The 25,057-nt window shown below is 39.3% G+C and overlaps 1 protein-coding gene across 1 annotated transcript; it reads right to left on the reverse strand.

Moving 5' to 3' along the window:
* Positions 1-9,129: 9,129 nt before the first annotated feature.
* LOC119560014 (opsin Rh3) lies at positions 9,130-10,516 on the reverse strand. The gene has a single exon (XM_037873298.1). The coding sequence runs from the start codon at positions 10,499-10,501 to the stop codon at positions 9,347-9,349; it is 1,155 nt and encodes a 384-aa protein (XP_037729226.1). The 5' UTR covers positions 10,502-10,516; the 3' UTR covers positions 9,130-9,346.
* Between the last annotated feature and the right edge of the window lie 14,541 nt (positions 10,517-25,057).

The following is a 25,057-nucleotide window of genomic DNA, read 5'->3' on the forward strand; positions in this document are numbered from 1 at the left end:
ACTCGACTCTGGCTACACTTGCCAGCATATGCAGTGCTCTGAATGCGAATATATGTACGTATATATGTTCCCATATATGTTAGTTGGGGGGCTACTTGTCATGCAGGCCCTGTGTCTAACCCCCTCTCTATGTCTCATTGTGGAAATTACTGCCCCAACTTTCTCTATGGCCACTGCAGCATATTGATTTTCTATTTCAAGGGATTAAAAAGAAAATGTTTTTACCAGAGATTTTGCATATTTATTGATTGTATCTGTACTGGGAATTGGTCTGTGTATATATCTGTGTTTTTGTAACACGTAAGAGTATTTTGTATTTCACTTTGTACGCTTTTTGTGTTTCTTGCTTTTCCTTGTGCAAAATATGCAAAATAGTTAAAGGCTGGGGAGTACAGTTTTGTTATGGAAATATGATTTTATAAGCTCTGTAAATTAGTCCGGCTAGTGTGGCCTAGGGATAGAGAAGTAACACCGAATTTGTGCTAAAAATAATATTTATTCAATTGTTGCAATAGAATATTTACATTCATATCAGGCACTGCGCATTTGCTTTTTTGCATGTTATCAATAAATCGCCAATTGTTTCGCAAATTTAAAGCCGAAAATCTGCTTTGCCAGCTCAAAGACAATGGCCATTTCCTGTTTAGACCGAGCAAACCAAGCAAATCCAAGCTTTTGTTCCTAATTTGGGGAATACTCGTAACTCGAAGGACCAAAGTTTCAGTTTCCTTTGTCGTTCGATTTGAGAGTAGCTTGGGGCCAAGTTTTTATACTTTTTGGCATAACAAATCAATTTCGCATTAGACTTTTGGGTTCCCCTCAATCCAGCCCAATAAGCTGGGGCAGGAAATAACTTTCTGTTATTGTTGCCACAAAACTATAACAAGGCGCTTAAAATATATAAAATATTGTTTTCGTTTGTGGGATTGCAAGGCATGGAAAATTGAAATGTGCTCGAGGGCAACGGAAACTCCCCGAACGAAAAAAAATGTCGATCAAAACCAGCTGCCAAGGAAAGTAATAAAAACTTGGTAAAAGCCCACCGCCCCTGTGCATTAAGAATATAACAAGCTAAAGGTTTTCTGTGTCATCTGTGCAACTTGAACTTGAAATCGAACTGCTTGAAAGTTGAGCGAGCATAAAAGGCAAAACGCAAATCAAAGACCTCCAACCCGATCTGGAAGCCACATGCGGGTCCGTAACTGCGGATACCCCATCATCCTGCTCCTCCTCCAGGCCACCGATGTTTGCCTAATGCAGCTGCCAACATTGTCAACTAAAACTCGATGCTAACAAGCAGAAAATGGCAGGCAACTACATACCAACTTGAGCTCGTAAAACTGCCGCCCAAGTATAACTTTTTAACAACCGCTCGTGGGAGTACTGGGGTACTGGGTTCTCGGAACTGGGAACTGTGGGCCTTCCTGCCTGCCTAACTAGCTGCCGAGCAGATTGGGCCTGGTTGACTCTGGATCGGGCAATTTGATTTTTACGAGGCTGGCTAACGAGTTTCAGTTGCAGTTTGCAGGGGAGAACAAATAAATACAACGTGGCGTATGAGCCATATGACTAGCAAAGCGGAGGCAATCACCATTGGGGCCACGTACACCGGGGCGTATGCGTAACCCGGCCTACGCCTAAATGGCTCTAAGGATAAAGGATGCGTGTGTGTGTGGGCTAATCTGCCATCACTCAGGTGTGTTAATTGCCTCAAATAAAGGCAGTTCCAACTTGGTCTACAGGTATCACAGTCTCTCATTTGACCTTTTATTTAACCCATTTAGAACCTTCCGTCGAGAAAAAGGTCATATAAATTGCCTTTTTATTTTATTCTAATTTTTTAAAAGCTTTAAAATGGGAAAAAATAGTAGAAAACATGAAAAAATATATTAAAAACATTAAAATGGTCTTGTTTATGATTTTTTTCATACATTTCATTTATTGTCTACAATTAGTTGCTAGAATTATGTAAATAAATAAATAAATAAAATAAATAATAAATAATAAATAAATAAATGAATACATTTGTTGAACTTGGGTCTTAAATCTTAAAAAATTTAAACAATCTAAAAAACCTTAAAATGGTCTAACTAATTACTACTTTCATGAAATTTATTTATTTAAGTGCAAAATCTGTTGATTCAGGGATGAAATCAATTTGTCCAATTTTGCTATATGATCTAAATTAATTTAGATCCTATAGATCTATAGTTATTTAGTTGTGCCATATAAAATTCGCAAGTATACACCCTTGATAAAATTATTTAAATAAATTTTAATAGGCTTAAAATTGTGTTATAAGACCTACATTTGTTTACATCGTATAGATCTGTATTTATTTAGTTAACAGATTGACAGGACTCCGAAATGGGTTAAAATCCTGTATCATCTGAAAGGAAGAAAACAGGATGGCAGCTAACACGTGTCCGTCATTAGTTGCCGGCTACGCAAAGTTTTGACATCCAGCTAATTGAAAATATTTATGTTGTGCCTTAAAAACAAGGGAAAATAATTTTAATGTTCATTTAATTTGTCAAACAAAACAATTTGCATAAATTAGTAGCTTGTATTTGCCCGCTCTTTGCCACTTGTAAATTTATTTATAAAGCGAAAGTTTCCCCCGCCAAGGAACTGGCTGAAAGTTTGACATTTACATGACACGCAGGACGGATCGCTGAGGGGCAGACGAACCAGCCGAATCTCGAGCCCACGCGAAATATGTCGAGCAAGAGCAAATTTTACTTTGAGTCAATTAGGCGCATAAATTAGAAAAGTCTACCACAAGTTTAGCCCTCTTTCGCTTCCATGGTTAATGCGATTAAAGGCAGCGGCGAACAATGAACAATTTGCGTATAATTAATGCGCATAGTTGGCATTTTTATGATGCCTGGCGACGTCATCCCCGTCATTCCCGTCATTCCCGGGCAACTTTAAAGACATCATTTCGCCCCGAAAGAGTGGCGGTGCTCCCCTGACTTACTTGGCAGCGGAAATGGATGTGTTTATGTGTATCTCATGGATTTGCCTGGCCGCCAGCCAAGTGCCTGCCTCAGACAGGCCAACACTTTTCTTTATTGTTGGGCCCCGGCAGCAGCAAAAGCAACAGCAACAGCAACTCAAGTCGGGGAAAAACAACAGGAAAAACATCAGGAAAAACCGGAGCGAAAACAAACTGTGAATAAGAAGTTCTCAAACGAATACTTTTTGACGCGCCTGGGCCGCAATGCAGTTTGTGTCATTTCAACTTCCTAACCAAAAATGAACTTGGGGGCAGAGGTTAGGCAATGAAGCCATGAGGTCATGTCAGAGGTTGCCAAATCAGTGATTTTTGTAAAACACAATAGTCTGATGCCTGGTAAATTATCTTTAAAATTTTTTAATTTTTTTTATTAATAAATATTATTTATTTGAAGACAATTGTTTTTACTAAAATATTATTGGATAAGTTAAAAAAATCTTCAAGAAACTGGCATTTAAATTAAACATTTTTATTATTTAGCCCTATATCAATTTTAGTTTTAACTTTTCCTATACAGAAAAGATGTCAGCACTGGTCAAGTTCTGTGAAAAGTTTTATAAAATAATTTGCATGCGGGCCAACAAACTCTTTTCATTTGCAAAGGGTTCCAATTCCAATTTGCAACAGTCCACCACAGAAATTAAACGAAATTCCGTCACTTTTGATGAAGTTATTTTCTCCAAGTTTGAGTTATGTTTTGGTTGTAGTATAAACTAATAGGGGCATGAAATTTTGTAAAAATATTATTTATTTTTTAGGTAGCTTATAGGAACATAGGTACATATACTTGGTAGTTGTTTTTAAAATATAGTAAAATGGTTACACATTACCAATGTAATTAATCTTTAAGCATCTTCTTTAAAAGAAATTCTGATTGATTTAGAAATAGTTTGAAATTCCATTATGCTTTAGCTATTGATTTTAATGCCAGAAATGTTCTTAAATATCCCCACTTAGGGCTGCCACCATCCCCAATCGATGTTCCAGTAATGCCTCAGTTCAGCGAGTCATTCAATTGTTGGGGACCATTTTCCCAGCGGACCCAGTGCTTCGAGTATGACTTGCAAATGCAGGCGCTAACCAGTGGAGAGATTTGCATATTCCCATTTCGAGTCCGGCGCAGAGTACTGACCCCAACCCGCTGCCCTTTATCCGCAGATGAGGCTCTGGCAATTTTAGAGCTTCACGTAGCAGCAGGGCCTAAATTATGTCCTGTTGCGGAGGAGTCTCGCTGTTGGCCGAGTTGGTTGAGGCCGGCCATTGTGAGTCTGTGGCCACATTGCGTATACGCCCGCTAGTCCCTCGTTAATTGCAATGTTTGTCATTTGCCTGTCAATTTGCATTTAAATTACAAAATTTAAACGCTCTTTTTTGTTGCCAACCCAGGAACTTTACGACTGCCAAGATATGGATGAGAGTGCGGCGTAGGATGGGGTTTTGGGCAACCAGGATGTTGGGGATGTTGCGCCAGCAAAAAGTGGGTGGCAACGAGGCATTTGTCATGATGGCCCATGGAGAGTCACTTAGACGTATGCTCCAGAACCAGAACCCCGAAATAGGACCAGGACCAGGCTTAACCCAATCCTTTGTTTATGTGGATTCTCAATGAGGCACGGCCATGGTCGCGTTACGTTTTCGGGCTAATTTTGTTGCAAATTGCTGGGCTGTAAAAAATGTGACGGGGTGAGAAGGTGGGAAATTGCCGTGTAGCGACGACGACTGGCAGATGACCTCGAACTTTGCTCTCTGACGCGCGGGATGTTTGCCATTTAATTAAAGCGACACAAGCACCCACCGCCCACCACCCTTTGCTCGTCCTTATTCCTGTGCGTGTTGACCTTATTATGTTGACTTTGTGTGTGCAGTGCATAAACTGTGATAAAAATCGCATATTCCACGCGGCATTTGCCCGCTTTTTCGCCCATCCATTCCCTAGATGAACGTGGCCAAAAGCCACCAGCCATCAGCCACCCCGTTTTTAAATGTCTATAATTTATGTTGGCCGTTAAACTCGCTGGCTGACTTCGGCTTCGGCTTCAGCTTTGGCCATGGCTTTTGCCTTTTGCCGCTGCCTCAGCTCCTGCTTGTGCTTACAACAATTTGATGGCATATAATTATTAGTTCGTATAATTTATGGCTTCATTTTGGCTCACAAAGTTGTGAGCTGTGAGCTGTGAGCTGCCTTGTGTCTTGTGCATTTCAAGTTGAGTTTCGCTCCCTGCTGATTTATAACTAATTTAGCTGACATTTTTATGAGCCATCGAGGGTGCAGCTGCAAGTGAATTTAATCAGTTCGGGCAATATGCAAAAATGTGAAAAGAAATATGAAATTGCATTTTGCCAGTCAAAGGGAAATCGAATTTCGCTTTATCAAAGACGAGTAAGAAATATAAACATGCATAAGAATGCAATGCAAATTGGGGGACTTTGGAGGGAATTATAATATGTATATATATGTTGTGTTACGCCAAGTATTACTTGGATATTTATAGAAAGTTGATATTTAGGTTGTGAAGAAAAACAAAAATTTTTTTTTAAGTCAAACTTAAACTAAAAAAAAATACTTGACAGACCCAAAAACTAACGATCTCTATGAGGAACTAGCAGAAGAATATTTAATTTCTCTAAAATTAATCAAACATATCTTAAAAAATAAACTACTTATATTTCATAAATCGAAGGTTATTATTATATTTACTTAACACGAAGTGTTTATCATTACATCGAACTTAAATTCACTGGGGTTGCTAAGTTTCGACAGGTTAAGGATGTAAGATGAACATCAAAACTTCTATATATAGTATAAAGTATATTTCTATAAATTTTCCATTAACCCTCACTGCCAACAACAACGCCAACGACATTACCCAGTTCTTGAAAAAAGAACTACAAGATAAACTAACAAACAGACTTAATTCAACATCTTACTGGTACCAACAAATTGCCAAAACATCCACGTCAAACTCCCTTCATAAAAACTCTCCCTTGAGCAGGAGGCAACAAATAATAATAAACAGACTCAGACTAGGACACACAAACTTAACCAATGCCCACTACCTGGACACGGCTAAAAACAATTTGTGCCCACTGTGCAACAACGCACGCATAAATATCCAACATATAATATGTTTTTGCCCCTCCCTCTCCTCACAACGTTCTCAATCCTTCCACAACCTTGATCCCATCCTAGCTATAGCTAACCCCACAATCGACAACTTCAACATCATTTCAAACTTCCTGATCAAAGCCAAAATTATTAATAAAATATAATTCAAATAAAATAAAAATAAAATCAAAAATAAGCATAATAATAAAACACTGTAAATATCTAACCATGTAGATTATAAGCTAGATTTAAATAGACAAAAGAAAACAAAATGAAATTATACTAAACCAGAAGAGCTGAAGGCCTATAGCTGCTATAGCTCATGATCTCTGTTAGCATTTAGTTTATAATTACTTGTTAGCATTATATAAATAAATAAATAAATAAATATTTCTATATAACATTTCTTATAAGCTTAATAATGGAAAAACTTAATAATATAATAATAGAACATCTTTACAAGATCATAATTAAATTTATAATTAAAACTCCAAACTTTTCCAGAAGTCTGGCATCAATATATATAGTGTCGATAACACATTTCTTATAAGCTAAATAATAATAAAATTTCAGAATGATAATTATTTAAAGTCAGGGTAATCTAAAACCTCTACACTATTTTAATTAATCTAAATTAAGCTCAAACCTTTCCAGAAGTCTGGCTTCACTGTACCGTAAACCCTGCTATTGACAAATTTTTGGATTGTGACCACCGTCGCCGCTGTTCCTGTTGCGGTTGCATTCACCTCTGGCCTGCGAGGGCTCCTGAAAATAAGGATGTGGACGATGGAGGTTCTTGAGTGAGTGGTTTTGCGACCATGTGGGGCAATCAAACGCAAGAACGTTGCTAACCACTCATTAAGGGGAATCGAGAGTGTGCGCGAAGGTAAATTGTAGAGCCCAAATTCTCGTGAGGTCCTGCAACATGCGAGGCTGAACTTTGAACTGTCACTAAAACTCCTTGTTGCCCACACTTTGTTGTAGGTATTTTCGTATTCGGTGCGTTTTCCCTTTGTTTCATTTATGTTTTTTTTTTGGCACGTTGAACTTTGAAGGCGGCGAAAAGGCCTAATTATCTTAATTAATGAGAGCCAAAGCGAATTTCGTGGAAGACAAGTGTGGCAGGCTGTCGTGCGGTGGGTGGTTTCTGTGGGGCTGCCTGGCGGCATTCACTCAGCGGTGCAAGGACGTTCTGTGGGTGCCATTTTAATTGTCTCTGCCCGCCAACCGCTCCTTCTGGCTGTCTGTTTTCGCTTACATATATATATATACATGGCAGGGTGTGTGTGATTTTCATTAATTTTACTTCGTTTTTACCATTTGCCAGCGTCGGTGGCTGCGGCCGATTTTGGTTTATGGCCTCGCTACCCGCTCAGCGCTTTTCCACCGCCTTTCCCTCGCCTTTCCCCTTGACTTTCCCCTGCTTTCCCTGGCTTTCCTCGTTTCGCGCTGACTGTCTGTGTGCGGTTTTTGGGTTCGCCGCAAAACGACGCAGGAAAAAGGCTCTGGCAAATGCCCGCCAGGCAATAAGTGGAAAAGCGTGCTAGGCGCCAAGGAGAAAGGCTCGGAGAAAGAGGGAGATAGGGAAAAGTGCGAAAGAAATGGTAGCTGGGAAAACAATAATAATGAGGCGCCATACAAACACACGGTGCAACACTTTGGCCAACAAATTGTTAAATGCCGCCATTCTGAGTTGGTGGCGAATGGTGGGCGTAAGCCGAAGTGGAGGCCATGTGGATGTTATAACGCCGACCGCACACACAAATCTAGGCATCCTTTGTGGCTGCTGATTTACAGCCTTGGTTCAAAAATCCCAAGCAGGCGTGATTAATGAGGCCGGATCGCATGTGGACTCCATGTGGATGTTGGCGGTTATTTTGTTTACTTTTATGGCCAGGAAATAAGTGCAAATTCCCTCGGGTGCCACGTGCAGGTATTTAAGTGTGTGTGGAACCCAAGTTTGTTATTTATCAAAAATTCCTGTAATATTCAGGCACTTTTCAAATCACCATTTCCTCTCAATGTTTCATTTTCATAGTGTTTCAATTTTCCAAATACTGCGCAGGATCCTTCCAGTGGAGAAAGCTTTCGCTCTCGGGTGAAAGTAAGAGAGTGTAAGAGAGAGTGGGTCTTTCCCTTTGTGGACTCCATTGGAACTAGCCCATTTTCCCCCATTGTTCTTGGCCAACTCCTTTGTTGTTGGCCATCTCCGCTTCTGGGAGCATGAAGGCGGTTTCTTCGGCTCGTCTGAGTGACCTGCAATGGCCGCGTCAAGTGCCCGATTGACAACTGACAACGGACCAGAGTTCAAATCGGGGCTGGGCTGGTTTTTATGTTTTTACATCCGCGTGGGGATAGGAAATTATGTTTTCCTATGGGATGAAAGTCCATTTCCATCATAAGCATTGGGACTAAGACTTAAATCTAAGGGTTGTCTTTAAGTTTTTAAAAGGAGTTAAGCTTTAACACACCTTAAATAAAGAGATGGAGTAAATACATGAATTTTTTTCATGATTCCAGAACAATCCGTTTGCATAAAATATAATCCCAAAATTGTATAGCTTTTAACGCCTTGGGATTAAATCATAAACAATTTTTTACCCCGTTTGGTCTTGGTTTTTCTAACACTTCGAAAGGTTTTTTTTGGGTGTACTGAAAACCGTATATACCGTATGGGGAATTTTTTTTAGGGTATTAAGGAATATTTAAACGGTTCAACGTAACTTATAATATTGTTAGTCCGCATAAAGAATTGAGTTCATTACCATTAAAGCAACATTCGAAAAAAACATTGGTTAAAAAAATTCCAATTTTACAATTTTAAATTTTTCATTTTCTGCTTACTACTTTTTTCAAATATCACATAGAATGCGCTTCACAACAAAGGCGAATTAAAAAAAATTTGTTTGAAAGGTTCCTAAAAACATCCTAAAAAGTTTGCAATAGTTCCGAAATTCCCAAGTGCCTACAATTGAAATACCTTTTGTCAATACGTTTTTCTCTATTTAGTTTGCAGTAATTTGACTATATTTCTTTCATAAACACAAAAGTGACTACAAAATATAATGTTAAAACACTTTTTTACTTCTTGCACCGTTGCTTAAAGTCCGCGAAATATTTATACAATTTTTCCTTGGCATTTTGTATTACGAGTTCGTTGCCGTTTCAGTTCATCATCGTTGTCAGCATTTTCTGGTTGGGCTGTTCTGGGATATTTGGCACTAGGCGGCCGTGGTCTGCTGCGGTTCCTGGGTGGTGCTGGTGGAGGCCACAGCCGACGATTCCGGCGCCTTCTCGTTTAGCGCCAGCCAGGGGCATCGCTTCTGCAGCTCCATGCGGTATCTGGGATGACTGATGGCGTACACAAAGGGATCGATGCAGGCCACCATTTTGCAGGCGCAGGCGGGGATCATGGTGGCGCCGGGCGTCAGCAGGGTCTTATCCCCAAAAGCGCCGATGAGCGACATCACCCCATATGGCGTCCAGGAGCAGAAGAACAGGAAGCAGATGGTGATGGCCGCCTTGGCTATCCGGATTTCAGCCGTCTCCTTGCTCTTGTCCACATTCGAGCGCAGTGATTCCACATTCATCTTCTTGGCCTGATCCCGCAAAGCCTTCTCGTGGCTAAACACATGACCCACAATCTGGGAATAGTAATAGGTGATCATTGTGGTGGGACACACGAAGCTGAAGAAAAAGATGCATCCCACAAAGAGGCGGGTATCGAAGTTATCGGTCAGGTAGTCAAAGGTGCAGGAGGTCAGATAACCCTCGGGCACAAAACGACCCCAGGTTTCCGTGTAGCAGGCCACCACCCAGGGGGTGGCGTACATATAGATGAAAATAATCATGGCAATGGCCTTGCCGTGTGTCATCTTTCCCTCCATGGGCCGAGTGATCACATTGAATCGATCGTAGGCTATAAAAGCGTTCGTGGCGCCGGCAGCAATGCCCGTATAGGAGCCAATAACCCCAAAGATCTGGCAGCCTAGATGACCCAGGGCGTAACCCTGGTGAAAGCTGTTGTAGATGAAGATTGGAGTCTTGACCATCATCATAAAGTCGCAGAAGGCCAGATTGATAACCAATATATTCGAGGGAGTGCGCAGCGATTTGGCTGCCGAAAAGACCCAGATAACCAGTCCATTGCCCAGCATCGACATCATTGTGAAGAAGATATAGAGGGTTCCCAGCAGATAGTTCATCGACTCGGGCGGCTCCGGATACGTGAGCCAGTGCTCGGGGATGTGACGCAGCTCCTCCGGCGGAACATTCCAGCCCAGCAGACGCGATTCGGCGGACAGCCGCGCCTCCGGCCGCAGCGCGGTGGACACGTTGCCAAACAAGAGACTCGACGACACGTTAGCGGACTCCATGCTCCGGTCTTCGGGCCAAGACGAAATCACAGCCAGCGCGGTTTGCGGCTTTTATGGGGCCCATCGGAATTGGATTAGCAGTGCAGCCGCGGGATTAACCACCGGGGATTGGCCTAATCCGTTGCTGACATTTTCGCTGGCAAAGCATTTGCATTGATTCTCGATTGAGGGTGCAGCTTAGCCGAAGGTCAGTGTTGATAATACTTTTGTTTTTCTAAACAAACGGTTGAATAAGATATAATTTTTATTATATAAGAGTTTATTTTTGTAATCAATTGATTGAATTAGGTAATATTATGTGTCTCTCCTCAGAGAATCGGAACTGTGAAATACTTTAAAAAGTATTACAAGCATCTTACCTTTTATGGAACCAAAGCCTTACATTTAGTAAGATAATATTTTTTAAGATATCAGGTTATTTTTTTTTATATTTATTCTCAGGTTAAAAGGCAATTTAAAAAATTACTTGTAAGTTACAAGTTGTAACCTATGTTTTTTTTTCATTACAGCTACTGTGGCCTTAAGCTACTTTTATTACATAGTAATTTACATTTTTACATTTAGATTATGTCTACGTTTTAAATGTCATGGTATACTTTTATTGCCTTTAAGAACTTCATGGAAGATAGGATATATAGGGTGTTAGTAGTAAGGAGTTCAGATTATATTTTAACAATATTATGTGAAGGAATTGGAATTGTAAATTGGTATAGGCACCTTCAGAGCTTTTTTATGTAATTAACTGTTTAAATAGGTATTATGTTACGTTATATTTCTTCTCGTAAAATTTGAATTGTGAAATATTTTAACAAATATTCTATCCCTTTTTTGTAAACTAGTTGATTTAATTAGAAACCATTTTTAGTTTACGGGTTATTTTTTTAATATAATTATTTTGAAATATTTCAACAAACATTATAGGCATGATCTATGAAAAAGATGTAAGTTGAAGTGCGACTTTTAAAAATATTTTCTTTGTTACTGCCACACGTTCTTTAAAATTTGAACAAAAATGTTTTACAAAATAATAGGTATTCCTTTACCACACTACTTTAAAGACCAGTCAGCTGTTTCCTTTAAACTTGAACTCAAAGATTTTACCATATGAAACCACGCTCAATCCCATGAGCGATTGCAGCTCAGTCGAGTGTAAAAATAATTTCGCTGCCGCCGAGGTACATTTTCCAAATTGCTTGCCCCAAAAGGATACTTGAAAAAGTTTTGTGCTATCCTATCTGATCCGAGCATACGTATGGTGTATGTAGGTTTCGAAATTCCCCATCTGACAGTGGGTTGGTTCGGTATCCGGCGCCATAATCAGAGTGTAGCAATTGGGCTGGGGCCACGCCTACTTATTAACTCATAAAACAAAAAGTGTAGCATACTTTGGCGCGCGTCCCAAGACGACACACACACACATTGACTTACTCACACAGCCACAGAGCGATGTGTGTGTAATTATATGTGAGCGAGCAGCAACAATTTAGGTCATAAATCATATGGAAAAAGTACACAAAGGCATGCAAATATTCCCCAATTCCCCACCAAGCCGACATATATGGGTTTCAGTGTGTGTGTGTGTGAGTATTGGTGGTAAAGGGGGGGGGGTGGGCTGAGTGAGGGGATCATACGTGTGCATATGCTAAAAGTATGTACAAAGATTGATTTCCCTTTGTTTGCCTTTTAGTGTGTGAATGTGTTCTTCGCTTATTCACCTCAATTCCGCAAGCCTACGCTATGCCATGCTATAGAAAAGGCCCCGAACCCTCGAACCTTCAGCCACCCAACTTGCACACCCCTACAAGCCCCAAACCCCATTTTTAGATCCCCCATCGCGGGCTCAACCTCATGGGCTACGTACATCAACTACACACATCGCCATGGGTGGTAATATTATATGCTGAATGAGTTGCCTGTTGAAATAATATGTTATATTCACTTGATTTCGATTTTTGCCTTCCGCCACATTTTTTGCTTGCCCTAGCAAAGGGTATTATTATTTCGGCTCAAAGTTGGCAATGCCCTTTGGGGAAATGCTAATTTATATAAATATACATTTAACTCTCGTAACCATTTTGGGAATTACTACAGAGTTTAAGCCAGTAGAGCTACATCAATCATATTTTTAAGAAACATTTTTTCTGTGGTGCTAATTTCTGCTAAGAATTGATTTTTGGGTAAGGGGACCACAAAGCAAACAAATGAATCCAATTTTTGTTGGTACTCATAGTTTAAAAGGAAAGTTTCTATATTTTTTACCAGCAAGTTACCTCACATTTTTTAACGTTAGTTACTCTTTTATAACTGTAATATTATTAAATATTACGAACCTAAAAAGTTTTTATACTGATAAAAAAAATATTTTTCTGTGCACTAATATCATTTTTAAAAGGATTTTCGAATAGTTTTGGAATGCGAAATTCTTTGGAACTTTACAGGGGTTTTTGTTTCAAGTCATTTTATTGGAAGGGAAAAATGTTTTAAATCGTATTTGAAGCAGGAAAAAGGCTCTTTAAGAGTATTCCCAAGCCTTCTAATCGAACTTTCCCTTCTGTTGTTTGCCTTCTTTTTTTTTTGGTGGCAAGGTGAATGACTCTGTGGGGAATTCGGTTGGGAGTGCGGTGTGTGAGGGGCAGGAATCTAGTGTGGATTTCCATGTAATTAAGGACAGCTGTCGGCGGCCCCCAATTCCCTAGTGTCATTGGAGCAGCCAGCGGAGATGGGGAGCCAAATAGAACGGAGTCAGGGGTGCCGGGTTGATTAGTGTGGAGCATAAATGGAACATGTGCTCCTGGCCGCGCGAAAAGTGGAGCTGGCACTGCCACTTTGTCGATTGTCGCCGGCACTGATTAAATGATTTCATTAAGTGATTGCTGCCAAAGCTGACAGCGTCAATTAATGACAGGCGGAAATAGAAGTTGATGTTCGCAATAAAATAAAACGCGCCACCAAATGTAATTGCAAAGTGGAGCAGCAAAAGGACAGTTTTAATTTTCTCTATCGTGTCCATTTTTGCAAATTGAAAGTCAATGTGTACCTGTTTTTTCACCTCTCAACATTGTGTAATCTGGGATTAAACCCCTAAAGACTATAAGTTAAAAAGTATCTTTAAATAAATGCATACAGTATTTTTAAATAAGCATTTACAATCGTGCATATCAGATTTACGAATATTCCAATTGCCGGCTTAAACTGCTGCCAGCCATAAATCCTCGGCTTCCAAATGCGAACAAGATTTGTGGCATTTTTAGCATTTATGGCTGGCAATCCATTAATTGGTTCAAGACATGCAACGACAAGGAAATATGTATTTACATGAATACATGGCCAGCGGGCAGCAGCTGCCGAGCAGACACAAACCAATTTGCAGTTTGTAATGAAGAATTTCGGGCGAATCTGAAAAGATTTGAATATTTATTTGCATTACCACCTGCAACTCTCACTAAACTTGGCTCATTGCATAGACAATCCCGCATATTACTCATACGTGGCGTTGCACAAAAGTCGAGTGTATTCGAGGGCATTTACTTGTGTTTGCGGCTGTCTGCAGTCGCTGCTAAATGTGGCCCATACGTGTGGCTGTGGCTCCAAAGGACCATGGTTTTGGGTCCCATCCCTTCGGCTATGGCACGGTAATTGATTATCAAATTCAGCGTTGCATTTTGCCATGGCTCCGGGCCATAAAAGGTTGAGATGCAGCATTTTCCATAAAGTCCCCCACTTTGCCCGGCAGCTTCTTTTGCTTCCCGCTCCTCGATTACATTTCCACATTCACATTTTTTTCCCCTCGTTGGCATAAAAACTTTACTCGACTTTATTTTTTTTGTATTTTTTGGCATGCTAAAAATGGGCTCATGGGAGGCGTGTGTGTGGATGCTCCTGCTGGAGTAGCGAACATATTTTTAATGTGCAAAAATCTGTGAAATTTGTGCTATGTCGCTTTGATTGCAGTTTGGTGAACATATTTTATAGTGCGTGTGTGCTTGGTGTGTGGCCTGCAGCGCAGCGAAAGATGTGAATTCACTTTGCAAAAGCTTATGCTCACCAAGTGGGAAAAACTTTCGATAACCACTCCACCATTAGCCAAACTATTTAACGGCTTCAGAGTATTTTTAATAAAACGAACACAAATGGAGCTCTTATTTATTTGTACATAAAAAAGATACGCAGATAACAAAAACAGTAGCAAATCCTTTAATTGCATAATTAAGTGTTCGCTTTGACTTTTATCCATTACGGTTTTAATCAGCTTTAAATATAAAAATATGAAATTTACCAGATATAGTTCCTTTAGCGATAATTAGCTTTGATATAAATGTAATGCTCTTTTTCCCTTAATTTAAATATTAAAAAAAAAATTGTCATTCAATAGGCACATAATTATTTATATAGTCTATTTTTTCAGTTATATTATTAATCTTAAAATAACTAGTGAGTCACAATAATTCTATTTTATTTGCACATTAGAAAATCAATAATTTCTTTGAACATTTATCTTGATGTATTATTTTTCTCGTACTAAAATAGTTCCCAGAAGTAGCATGTTTAAATTCGAGATATTAATCAAGGACACGCTTAACCAATTTATCATCATGCATTGCACAACTTAATCAAATCTAATAAGTAGAGCGGTCATTTAAAATTCTGTTTGTTTTTCATGAGAAAATCAAGAACATGCTAACGTAATTTACGGTTAATTATATAGTTGCGCACAGCCTTTGATACAATTACTATTTTGACAGCTTTTAATATGGCTGGAATGTCAATTCGATTAGTTTGATATCTCGACACTTTCAATCAATAATTATCCCAGCCATTCGTGGGTATTCAACTCTGACCCTCTCCCCGTTAGCCCACTAATAATAACTTTTCCGGTTGGATCTTGATGGTGACTCCATAAAATTATACCTCCCTTCACCGCTGGCTAATACAAATATAAAGCCATTAGGGCATCTATTATTTAGCGGGGTTGAAACACTAAATAAAAAAAGTGCATGGAAACCCGTTATTGTTATCAATTCTAATTAATTAAAATCAAATTTGGCTGCGGCACCAAATTGAACATTTTTGCAATCAATTGAAATTCAATTAAAATACGTTGCCAGCTGGCTATAGCTATTGTAGAAAGCCCACAAATACAATCGCGTGAAGGTTAAGGGTTAAGTAGAGGTATGGGGGTTGTATATCGAATATATATGTATATATGAGCGTTTGTTTGGATCCATTAGGCAGAACACCAACAGTTACATGACGCAAAACGAAATCCATTTAGTTCAATTAAATTTATTCATCAATTAAAAATAAAAGCTAAGCAACGGCAAATAATAACAAAAGAGCAACATAAAAAGCGAATTTCGAATTGATTACGTAAAACGGAAGCGGAAATGCGAGCACGCCATTTAGGCGTGCCTCCAGCCAAAACTTTCCCCTCGTCGTTGCTAAACATAATAAACTTGGTTATGCCGCAAATTATTCAAGCGAATCGCTTGACTGATTCGGTTTTCCAACCGAGCACTCGAGTCCTTGAGGCAACTCCAACTTGTGACCTTGAGCACAACTGTACGCGTCGGCCACAAGGACGCGGCCCGCTCTTGGCGATGTGGCCATCAACTGCATGATTGTGTTCATCAATTAGTTATAAATCACACGCCTCTGGTCATGGCTTTCCACCCGGACAAGAGGACCCATGGACCCATCAAAGGCGGCGATGTGGTCCGCCGAAATTGAAATTCCACCATAGACGGTTTCGCAGCTACAGTGTGCAGCGAAACTATTCTAAAACACATACCCTTATCGCTATATAAGAATTTAATAACTTAATACATCTTTTCTTAGATGAACTAAGGTCAAGACAAGTCTACACATTTTAAATAAAGTATTCTCTGAAGTCCTACATTTTTTTTAGTAAGACTTTCAACTATTTAATAACTTATAAATTAATATTGTACTTTAAAAAAATTGAACCTTTTAAAAAAAAAAATTTTTTTTGTTTTTAATATTCCACTGAGCCTTTTGGCATTCACCCTTATTATTTGGCAGACATTTATTTTTGGTATTTTGTTTTTATAAAGACAGTGGTCATATTTTTAATATTACTGGCTTACTATATAAAAGCTTAAACGTAAACTAAATCTTAAAAGCTTAACAGGTATTCGGACAGACACACGTTTTAAATATTTTATTTAAAAAAATACATATTAATATAACTATAAGAGCTTTAACTAAAATAAAGGTTAATAGACTTAAAGTTATAATAGACTTAGAAAAATATTTTTACAAAATTGTTTAAAAGCTTAGTTAAACTTTATCCGAGGTTTAGTTCTAATAAAACAGTAGCTTGTATAGAGTTTAGACCTATCCATATACTTATGCCCAGCACTGTATTTGATGAAATTGAGATGGGTTGTAGTCGTAACAAATTGCATTGTTTACAGACAATTGTGTGCTGGCCCAAGCGGCGTATGCGTCATTTGGTGAGATGACCTCCGCTTAACCGATTACGAATTGGGGGATTTATGATGATCCTTAAAGTACAGAATTGAGATTTGTTCCTACTTTTCTGTCCACAGCATTAGTCAATATATGATTAACTTCAACTTTGATCCATTCGCAAATCTCTTGTGATGTTTTGTACATATTTAGACAAAGTATCTTTAATATGTTTCGCCTATCTCCTCTCTGCGGCTTGTTTTTTGCCTCTGTCAACTCATCATATGACCATTGTGACCGGCTTGTTTGTGCCCGTGTGTACGTGGTCAGTAGAATAATCACGGCACAATTATTTGTATAACTCATTTAAGTGCTGGCCCAGATGCAGATGACCATGGTTAGGCTTGTGTTGCTCCACTGTTTTACTGGTTGTGTGTGCACTTTTGTTATGTAATTACCGCTGCGGACGAGCTGGGGAGTCGCACTCTGATTCTGATTCTGTTCTCTGGATCCTGATGCAAACCGGGCGGGCTTGTACGACCAACTGTTACAACTGTTTATGCTGGCGCTAAACAAACAGCCCAAATGGCAGCCCACACACATGGCCAAGGACACAAGGCAACAACGTGACAGCAGCACTGAAAAGATAGTTTTCCATTGTAAAATGGATACAAAGTTGTGAAAAAACAGCATGACAAATTGAATTTCAGTGCCTAAAGGCATTCAGACATATGTCAAATCGTTTTAGCAGTGGCTTTACATTTAAAATACACTTAATTTAATTTTTTATCGGTACCTACTTATAAATATTAGGTACTTTATGCAAAACATTATTCAAAGGCACTCCAGAAATCGCGATTAAAATATTTGCATTTCAGATACTAAACATATTTAGAAACCTTTTTAATATTTGGCATATTAAAGTCCCCTAACCAAATTAAAATACACTTAGTTTAATATTTTTAAGTACTTATATAATCTTATAATCTTTTAGGCATATCCTAATTCAAAGGTATCCCACTCAACATTTTTTATTAAAATACTTTTCGAATCAAAAACGCTTTTAGTAAACTTTATAATGTTTGGAATACATTTTATTTAATATTTTTTTGGTACTTATAAGAAACATTCTTTTAGGCATAATAAAATTCAACGGAAATCACTTTTAAAATATTCGCATTGCAAGCTATTTAACATGTGGATTTTTACATTCTTTTTATTTTCTAACTAGACTTCATTTAGTATTTTTTACGTATATAGTGAACATTGTACACCTTTAAAAACAATTTGTTAAAGGATTAAAAATGGGTTTGGAAATTAGAAATAACATTTTTAATATATTCAATCAAATATCCATATGGGTTTTAGATGGTTTTGATAGTATGTTAATGGATTTTCTTTGTAGAAAATATTTAGAAAATACAAAAGATATTTTCTCGGTGCTCGACCAGTAGTGTCTGTTGTTGTCCTGGCTGGATTTCCTTTAATTTGCGCCCACTACACATGCGAGAATGTCAACAGGCAAGTGCACAAATGCATTTCAACCAGGAGGATTGGAACGGAGCTTTGCTGTCACTTCCTGCAGGACTGTTTTCAGTTTGTTACGGATTGTGTTTGCCCTGTGCTGATTTGCCACGGATAAGCCGGGAAAAGTGCGAAAAGCCAGGCTATCTTGATGGGCTCGCCCGGCTTAGAAGATGGTTCTTTTCGATTTGCATAATAGTGCTCTTGGAAAACAATTTTCGCACAGAAACTAATCGTAATACCAATTACTCGTCCCAAGCAAAACTATTTTTGAACTTGTTTTGGCTTGGCAACTGACGAAATTTATAGTTTGAACTTGGCCAGTCGTTCTGAGCCGAAGTTGCCGGCTGCCACATAATGTTGTCGTTAATTTTTACGATATTTGCCAAGTTTAATGCATTTTGCCGATGTTTGCGCACAAGTTTAATGATGGCAAGCGCACTGGTGGCCCATCTACCCGACTTTCTGCATATTTCTTCGTTATACTCCCGAGAAAAGGAAAGGATACGGAAAGCACCGCAAATGTAAACTTGTTGACGGCGCAAAAGGGCAAAAAGAGGGGGCAAATGGTTATCATGAAATGTTTCCAAAGCACTTTAGAGCGAACCGAGGGGGACGCGGGAGGCTGACTAGACAACGCTAAGGTTAATGGCATAAAGTTTATCTGCAATTACGATATGGGTTGGCAATCAGCAGCCACGCCCCCACCACCCAGTAAATATTTATAGCTCTATTTTAAAATGCACTTTAATGCACCGAAGGCGACGAAGCTCGAGCTCGAGTTCAACGATAATGGCATCGAATGGAGACATTCGGTTTATGTGCAGTTAACTCTCCCACCATCAACATGAAGAAATATTCATGGGCAATCTGATCTCGAGTATTAAATACACATTTTTGTCCCTGGCCATAATTCAATTTGATATTTCTCACCCAAAAACTTGTCACAACAAACAGTCGTGCCCCTCAAGAGTAAATAGAAAATGAAATGAAAATTTCTATTTGTCTACGAGTGAAATCCAATTAATCAAAAATGCGAATTAGATGGGCCGAAAAGGAAGACTTCGTGCACAGCAGCAGACGACATCATATTGCCTCAGAGCGTAGACAAACGATAATTTATCATTTTCAGGACCAGGAAATACAATTGCCGGGCGGTTGGGGGTAGGGGGTATGGGGCTTGGGTTTTTGGGCTTCCAGTTTCGGGATTTTGAAATTGGAAGCGCAAATGAAAATGTGCAAAAAGGCTTTGCCAGCAGGTGGAAGTGTAGGACATGTCCTGAGCCCTGAGAGCCCGGCCAAAGCCGAAAATTCTCGTTACATGCAAACTGGCTCAGCCTCGGGGCTTGTCACTTGAGCTGAGGCTGACACAAACATGTCTGCAAAGGATAGTTGACTAAGGAAAACGGACACTCTTTTGAGGGCCGAAGGGAATGGAGAAGTAGGAGGGTCCGCCGCTGGTGTTTGTCATGCAAACGATTATAAAATCATCATTTATCACATTATGTCACTCTCCCTCTCGCTGGCAACAGTCCGAGGAGACATTCTAGGCCCTGACCCAGACTGAACTCGCCCTGAACCTGGAGTTAGCCTGAAAATAATGACGTCTCTTGATATATGACAAGATAAAGTGAGCATATGCCGTGACATTTTCATATAAACTTGGTCAGGGTAAAAAATATAATTCAATTTGGAGACTTTGCAGGCTCAGCTAATCTTTAACTGATTGATAATGAAGGTAAATAATATTTCTTAAATTTACTAGAAGCTCCACTTCAACTTCAGCTTGAGAGCTTAGAAATTCGTAAAATCCTAGTGTGCACTCGTTCGACACTGTCACATATGACAAACTTTCACGAAAGAAAAACTTTCGCATGACATGGGAATATATATGTACGTATCTCCCATTGCACACAGCCCTTAGTGGAGGAGTGGTCCTTGAACTCGTATTCCTATTCGTATTCACAGCGAAACAATGGCGGAGAGAAACTATTTCACATTGTTGGTACAGCGTAGGAAATGCAAACGTCGCACTTAAAATTCTCGAATATCCTTGGGGAACCCTTCAATGACATTAAGTAAAAGTAATTTTCTAACTGCACCACTTTCTTTTTTCCTATTTTTTGTCATCCACCCATCCTTTCTTTTTCCCATTTTCTGTCTATCTTTCGCTCTGGTTTTTCTTTGCCCAAATGCAACTTTCACTTTTGGGTTCGTGTGACATTAAATTTTACGTGAATTGCTTCATCTTCTACGAGTATTTTTTTGCACCTTGGGTCGGCAGCGCGTTTGTCTGTGTTTTCTCAGCTGGAAAACTGAAAATGTTGCCCGCTGGCGGTTGGATAAGTTTTCTGAAAAGGGGGGAAACCGAATTACGTGGGTCGCTTCGGTGCCAGTGTTGGCTAGTGGTATATTATGTTGAAATACTGGTTGACATTTTTTGTTAAGCTTAATGATGATGGAAAAGAGGAAAAAAGGATGTTAATATATGTGGGGTACTAAAGTACGTTCGAAAAAGCTTAATAAAATGGCAAAGCAAACTTAATCGCTTTAAACGCAGTGTTGGTAATGAAATTTGAAAAACAGTGTTGATAAGTTTTGTTTGCAGCATGATAATACATTTTATGTTGGCTTAAAATTGAAAATCCTAAGTTCTTTAAGTGTAACAGATTCCTTTAGGACTTGGTAGTGATTTTCCTGGTGTACAAAACCTGAGTCTTCACTCTACCTATTTCAAATAACTATTTGTTTTGAGCTTTAAATAAAGAACGATACTGGAGAGATAGGAAATCGAAGGTGGCAGGGGTGGAGCGAAACAGTTGAGTAAGCCTGTCAACATGTCAGTCGTGTCCAAAAGCAATTTGTCAACCAGTTGTGATTGGCAGCTAAAGCGAGGCAGTGAGCCACAAACACACATATACAGCCAGAAATACACACAGATACAAACAAACACTCTCACATAGGCCGGAAATTCGCAGCATAAACAAAATGGTGACACATGAGCCGAAATGCCCGGCGGGCTTGTCAGAAGTCAAGACAACCAACTCGGAGAATTCCAGAGAAACTCCCTCCCCTCCGCCCCCAAAAAGTCTAAATTTGATTGCTGTTGCCATAATGCAAAAGTTAGCGCAATCGAAGCGTACACAATTAATATTCAATAATGCACAAATAGATTCAAGCCAATTGTTATTACCTTGCTGAAAACTCAAGTTATTATGAAAGCCACTTCGAATCAATATCTTGGGTAATTGCCTGAACTGATGAAATTGATGGTACAAATAGAATTTGCAAAGTAAATTTGTTGATTTAATATATTACACTTGATTGTGGAAGTTCGCCTTGGACTCTTGATTATACTTATCTCAATTTACAGATAAGACAAGAAGAAACGCTATAGTCGTGAGCCTCGACTATGAGATAACCATTAATCTGTAATTTAAATTCAAATAAAATTCCAGGGCATTTTTATTCCCACGCTACTGATGCCAGCGCCATCTAGCGGAGGATAGCAATATCACTGATCCAGCCAAAGGCTCTTTAACGTAGTTAGTCATAACTTTAAAAATAATAATGCTATAGGTTCGATTCTCAGCATTTAGATAGGTATTGATCAATAAATTCGAATTTAATTTACAATGAAAAAAAAATTTCCTTAAATATGGGCGCCAGACAGACTTTAGCGTTATGGGCGTTTGTAGTTAGAGTGGTACTCTGCTGCATAAGAACCCCTATAATCTGCATATACTTAAAGGAACATCGATAATAAAAATGTTATCATTATATAAAGGCTTTTACATATTTTACAAATTGAGCAAATGTATTATATCCATAAAAAACTCTATCATGTTAATATATTTTTAATATACCTTTTAGAGCACATTTGCCAGATAAAGAAAGTGGAATATATAAACTAGTAATCAGTTTTAATAGCTACCTATAAAATTGTCATTCTGTTAGCCACCCTGCCCGTCATCCTTGATTATCACCTCATTCTTTGCCAATCTGAATGGACTTCCGGGGACGCACCGTTGCCAAACAAGAGAATAGAGCTCTTGAGGTGCAAAGTGCTGGACATAAATGTGTGTGGGGGTTAAATGGAAAGTATCGAAAATATAATTAGAAAGTGGGGGGAGGGCCTTGGATGCTCAGGCAGAGATTGCATGGCTTGGCCATAGAGGAAATTGAAAATCTTTAGAGTGGAACACATTTCAGAAATTAATTTAAACTTTTCCCACATTTACTCATTAGCAGCAAGTTTTCGGTCATATTTATTAGAAAGCGCCAACTTGCAGCTCAACAAGTTTGCGCGAGAGTGAGCAAGATGGCTGGATGGCAACTAATTTGCCTGTGATTTGTGTGGGAGGCAGTAGCAGCAGCTCCTTGCACACTTTCATCAAGATTTATTCGAGTTGGCCAAAGTAACATAATTTGCGAATAACGGGAATGGGAACGCGAATTCATGGCAGCCGCCATTGTGCAATTGCAAAGTGGCAAAAGGGCAAAATGGCTAAAATGGCGCCCAAGTTAGGCTCGGGAAAAAAAGAAAGTTGCGAATGCAAAAGAGAGAAATGATTTAAAAACTAGGTACTGGTACTGGTTAAGGGCCTGGGCCTCCAGTCAACAATGACCCCGCCGGCCACTTTTGGCGGAAGTTCGCCGTAAATAACTTTTTTCCACTCTTTTGCCACTTGGAGCGGGACAACAACAATGGCGCTCAGTTGCATTAGCTGCATAAACCAAGACCAGGCTTAGACTCGGCAAAAGTGTTGGCCAAAACCTGCCATTTTCCCTCTCCATTTCTCACCAGCTTTCTCCTTTCTCCTTTCTCCCAACTCTCCTTTCTTTTTCGGCTGCAAGGCGACCATAAATCATGCACGCGTTGCCTTTTGGTGCTAGTCTGCACTCGTGTGAGTGTGTGATGGAGTAAATTTTAAGCCGATTTCCGGGACATGGCCGAAAGTCCTACTGGCATGTATGTGTGCGTGTGTGTGTCGCATGTTGGCCATCAACGCCATTGCGGTCATAAAGTTCACAATAACAAGGCAAACAAATAAACAGATATCGTGATCCTGTTGTCAAAGTTTATGGGGTCAAAGTTTATAGTAAAGGAAGGCAGCAAGATATCGAAGAGTTCAGTTTCTATAAAATATTTATTGACAGGGGTCGTGGGGTAACACGGAACCAAAAGAACAAGACAAATTATACTATGTAGTTCAGTATACCAAAAATTCAACAAACAAATTGTTTATTTATAGCGATTTTCTTGTTTTTATTATTTTTTAAAATATTATTTAAGTAATTTACATGTTTTTTGGTCACACTGGAGTAATTAAATTAACATTTGTATTTTTCACATTTCATTTAGCGTATTCCAAAAATTCAAAAACAAACTGTTTAATTACCAATATTTTCTGGTCATTTGATATTTATTAAATATTATTTAAACCTTTAGTAATTTCATATTTTTTGGCACACTAACGAATTTAAATTAAATCATTCTTTTCAAATTCCGCTTAGCGTACAATAACAAACCTAAGTCTAATTTGGAAATTTCAATATGTATACCATTTAAGTATTCAAATAAAATAAATTTTCAAAACACCCGGAACCCCAAAACCAAAACATTTTGCATAATAAAACTCCTTGAATTCTTTTTTGATCCCAATCCTCTTACGAATCATGAAAGTCAAATAAATATCACACATACGTCGCGTGGCCATCAGACATGCCAAGAACCATATAATTTTGTCATTTCTACGTCCAATAAACAAGACTCAGACAAGGGTCAGGAAAGAAAAGGACTGGTTATATCATACGTATGTGGACTCATACATCCTCTAGATGGGTCATGCGAGGCGGCAGAACAAGAAAAATTTTAATAGAGCACTTAATGCATAAAATATGAGCATAAAAAGTTGCCAAGCCCGTGCGCAGTCGAAAACCACAACGTTTCGCGAAAAAATGCCATAAACCAAAATAAAACCGCAAGCAAGTTGCGTGCATCATGGCTTAAACGGCGGGGCCCAAAGGATGTCGACTGCAGAAGGAGAAGAACGCGGGCACAGCTCCAATTTAATTGCGTTCCAAATAGTGTAAATTGAATTTTTAACACCAAGTCACCACTCCTCCTCCGGCACAGACATGCATAGCTACACGCATGTGAACACGGCGAAAGCCGGAGAGTTGGGTTCTCCGGTCTACGGACTACGGACTTCGCTCCCCGGACTTCCAACTCCCATCTCCCGACTCCGGAGTCCTGTCCAAAAGGCGGGGCTAAGCGGAAATTAAGTTGTTTCACACGCAGCCAGTCAAAAAGCCACAGGAGCGACTGCGTCAGCAGCAGATTCAGATTCAGAATCAGAGCCACAGCCATTTCCACTGGGCCGCCGACCGAACCGGGGACAGAGTCTGGACGGGATTCCGTTCGCCATCTTGTTATGTGGCGTGTCCTCCGCCATGTTTTATGCCCGCTAGCCGGCAAACAATTCACTATCTTGGGCCCCAGCACGTTCCGCGCCAGCATGTGACGGTCATGTCCGAGTGGGAATAAAAATGGGAAGGAGTCTTCTGTTTTCGGATGTGAGACCAATCATACACTGCCTT

The sequence above is a fragment of the Drosophila subpulchrella genome, unplaced genomic scaffold (genome assembly GCF_014743375.2).
Source record: "Drosophila subpulchrella strain 33 F10 #4 breed RU33 unplaced genomic scaffold, RU_Dsub_v1.1 Primary Assembly Seq354, whole genome shotgun sequence".
Lineage (NCBI taxonomy): Eukaryota > Metazoa > Arthropoda > Insecta > Diptera > Drosophilidae > Drosophila > Drosophila subpulchrella.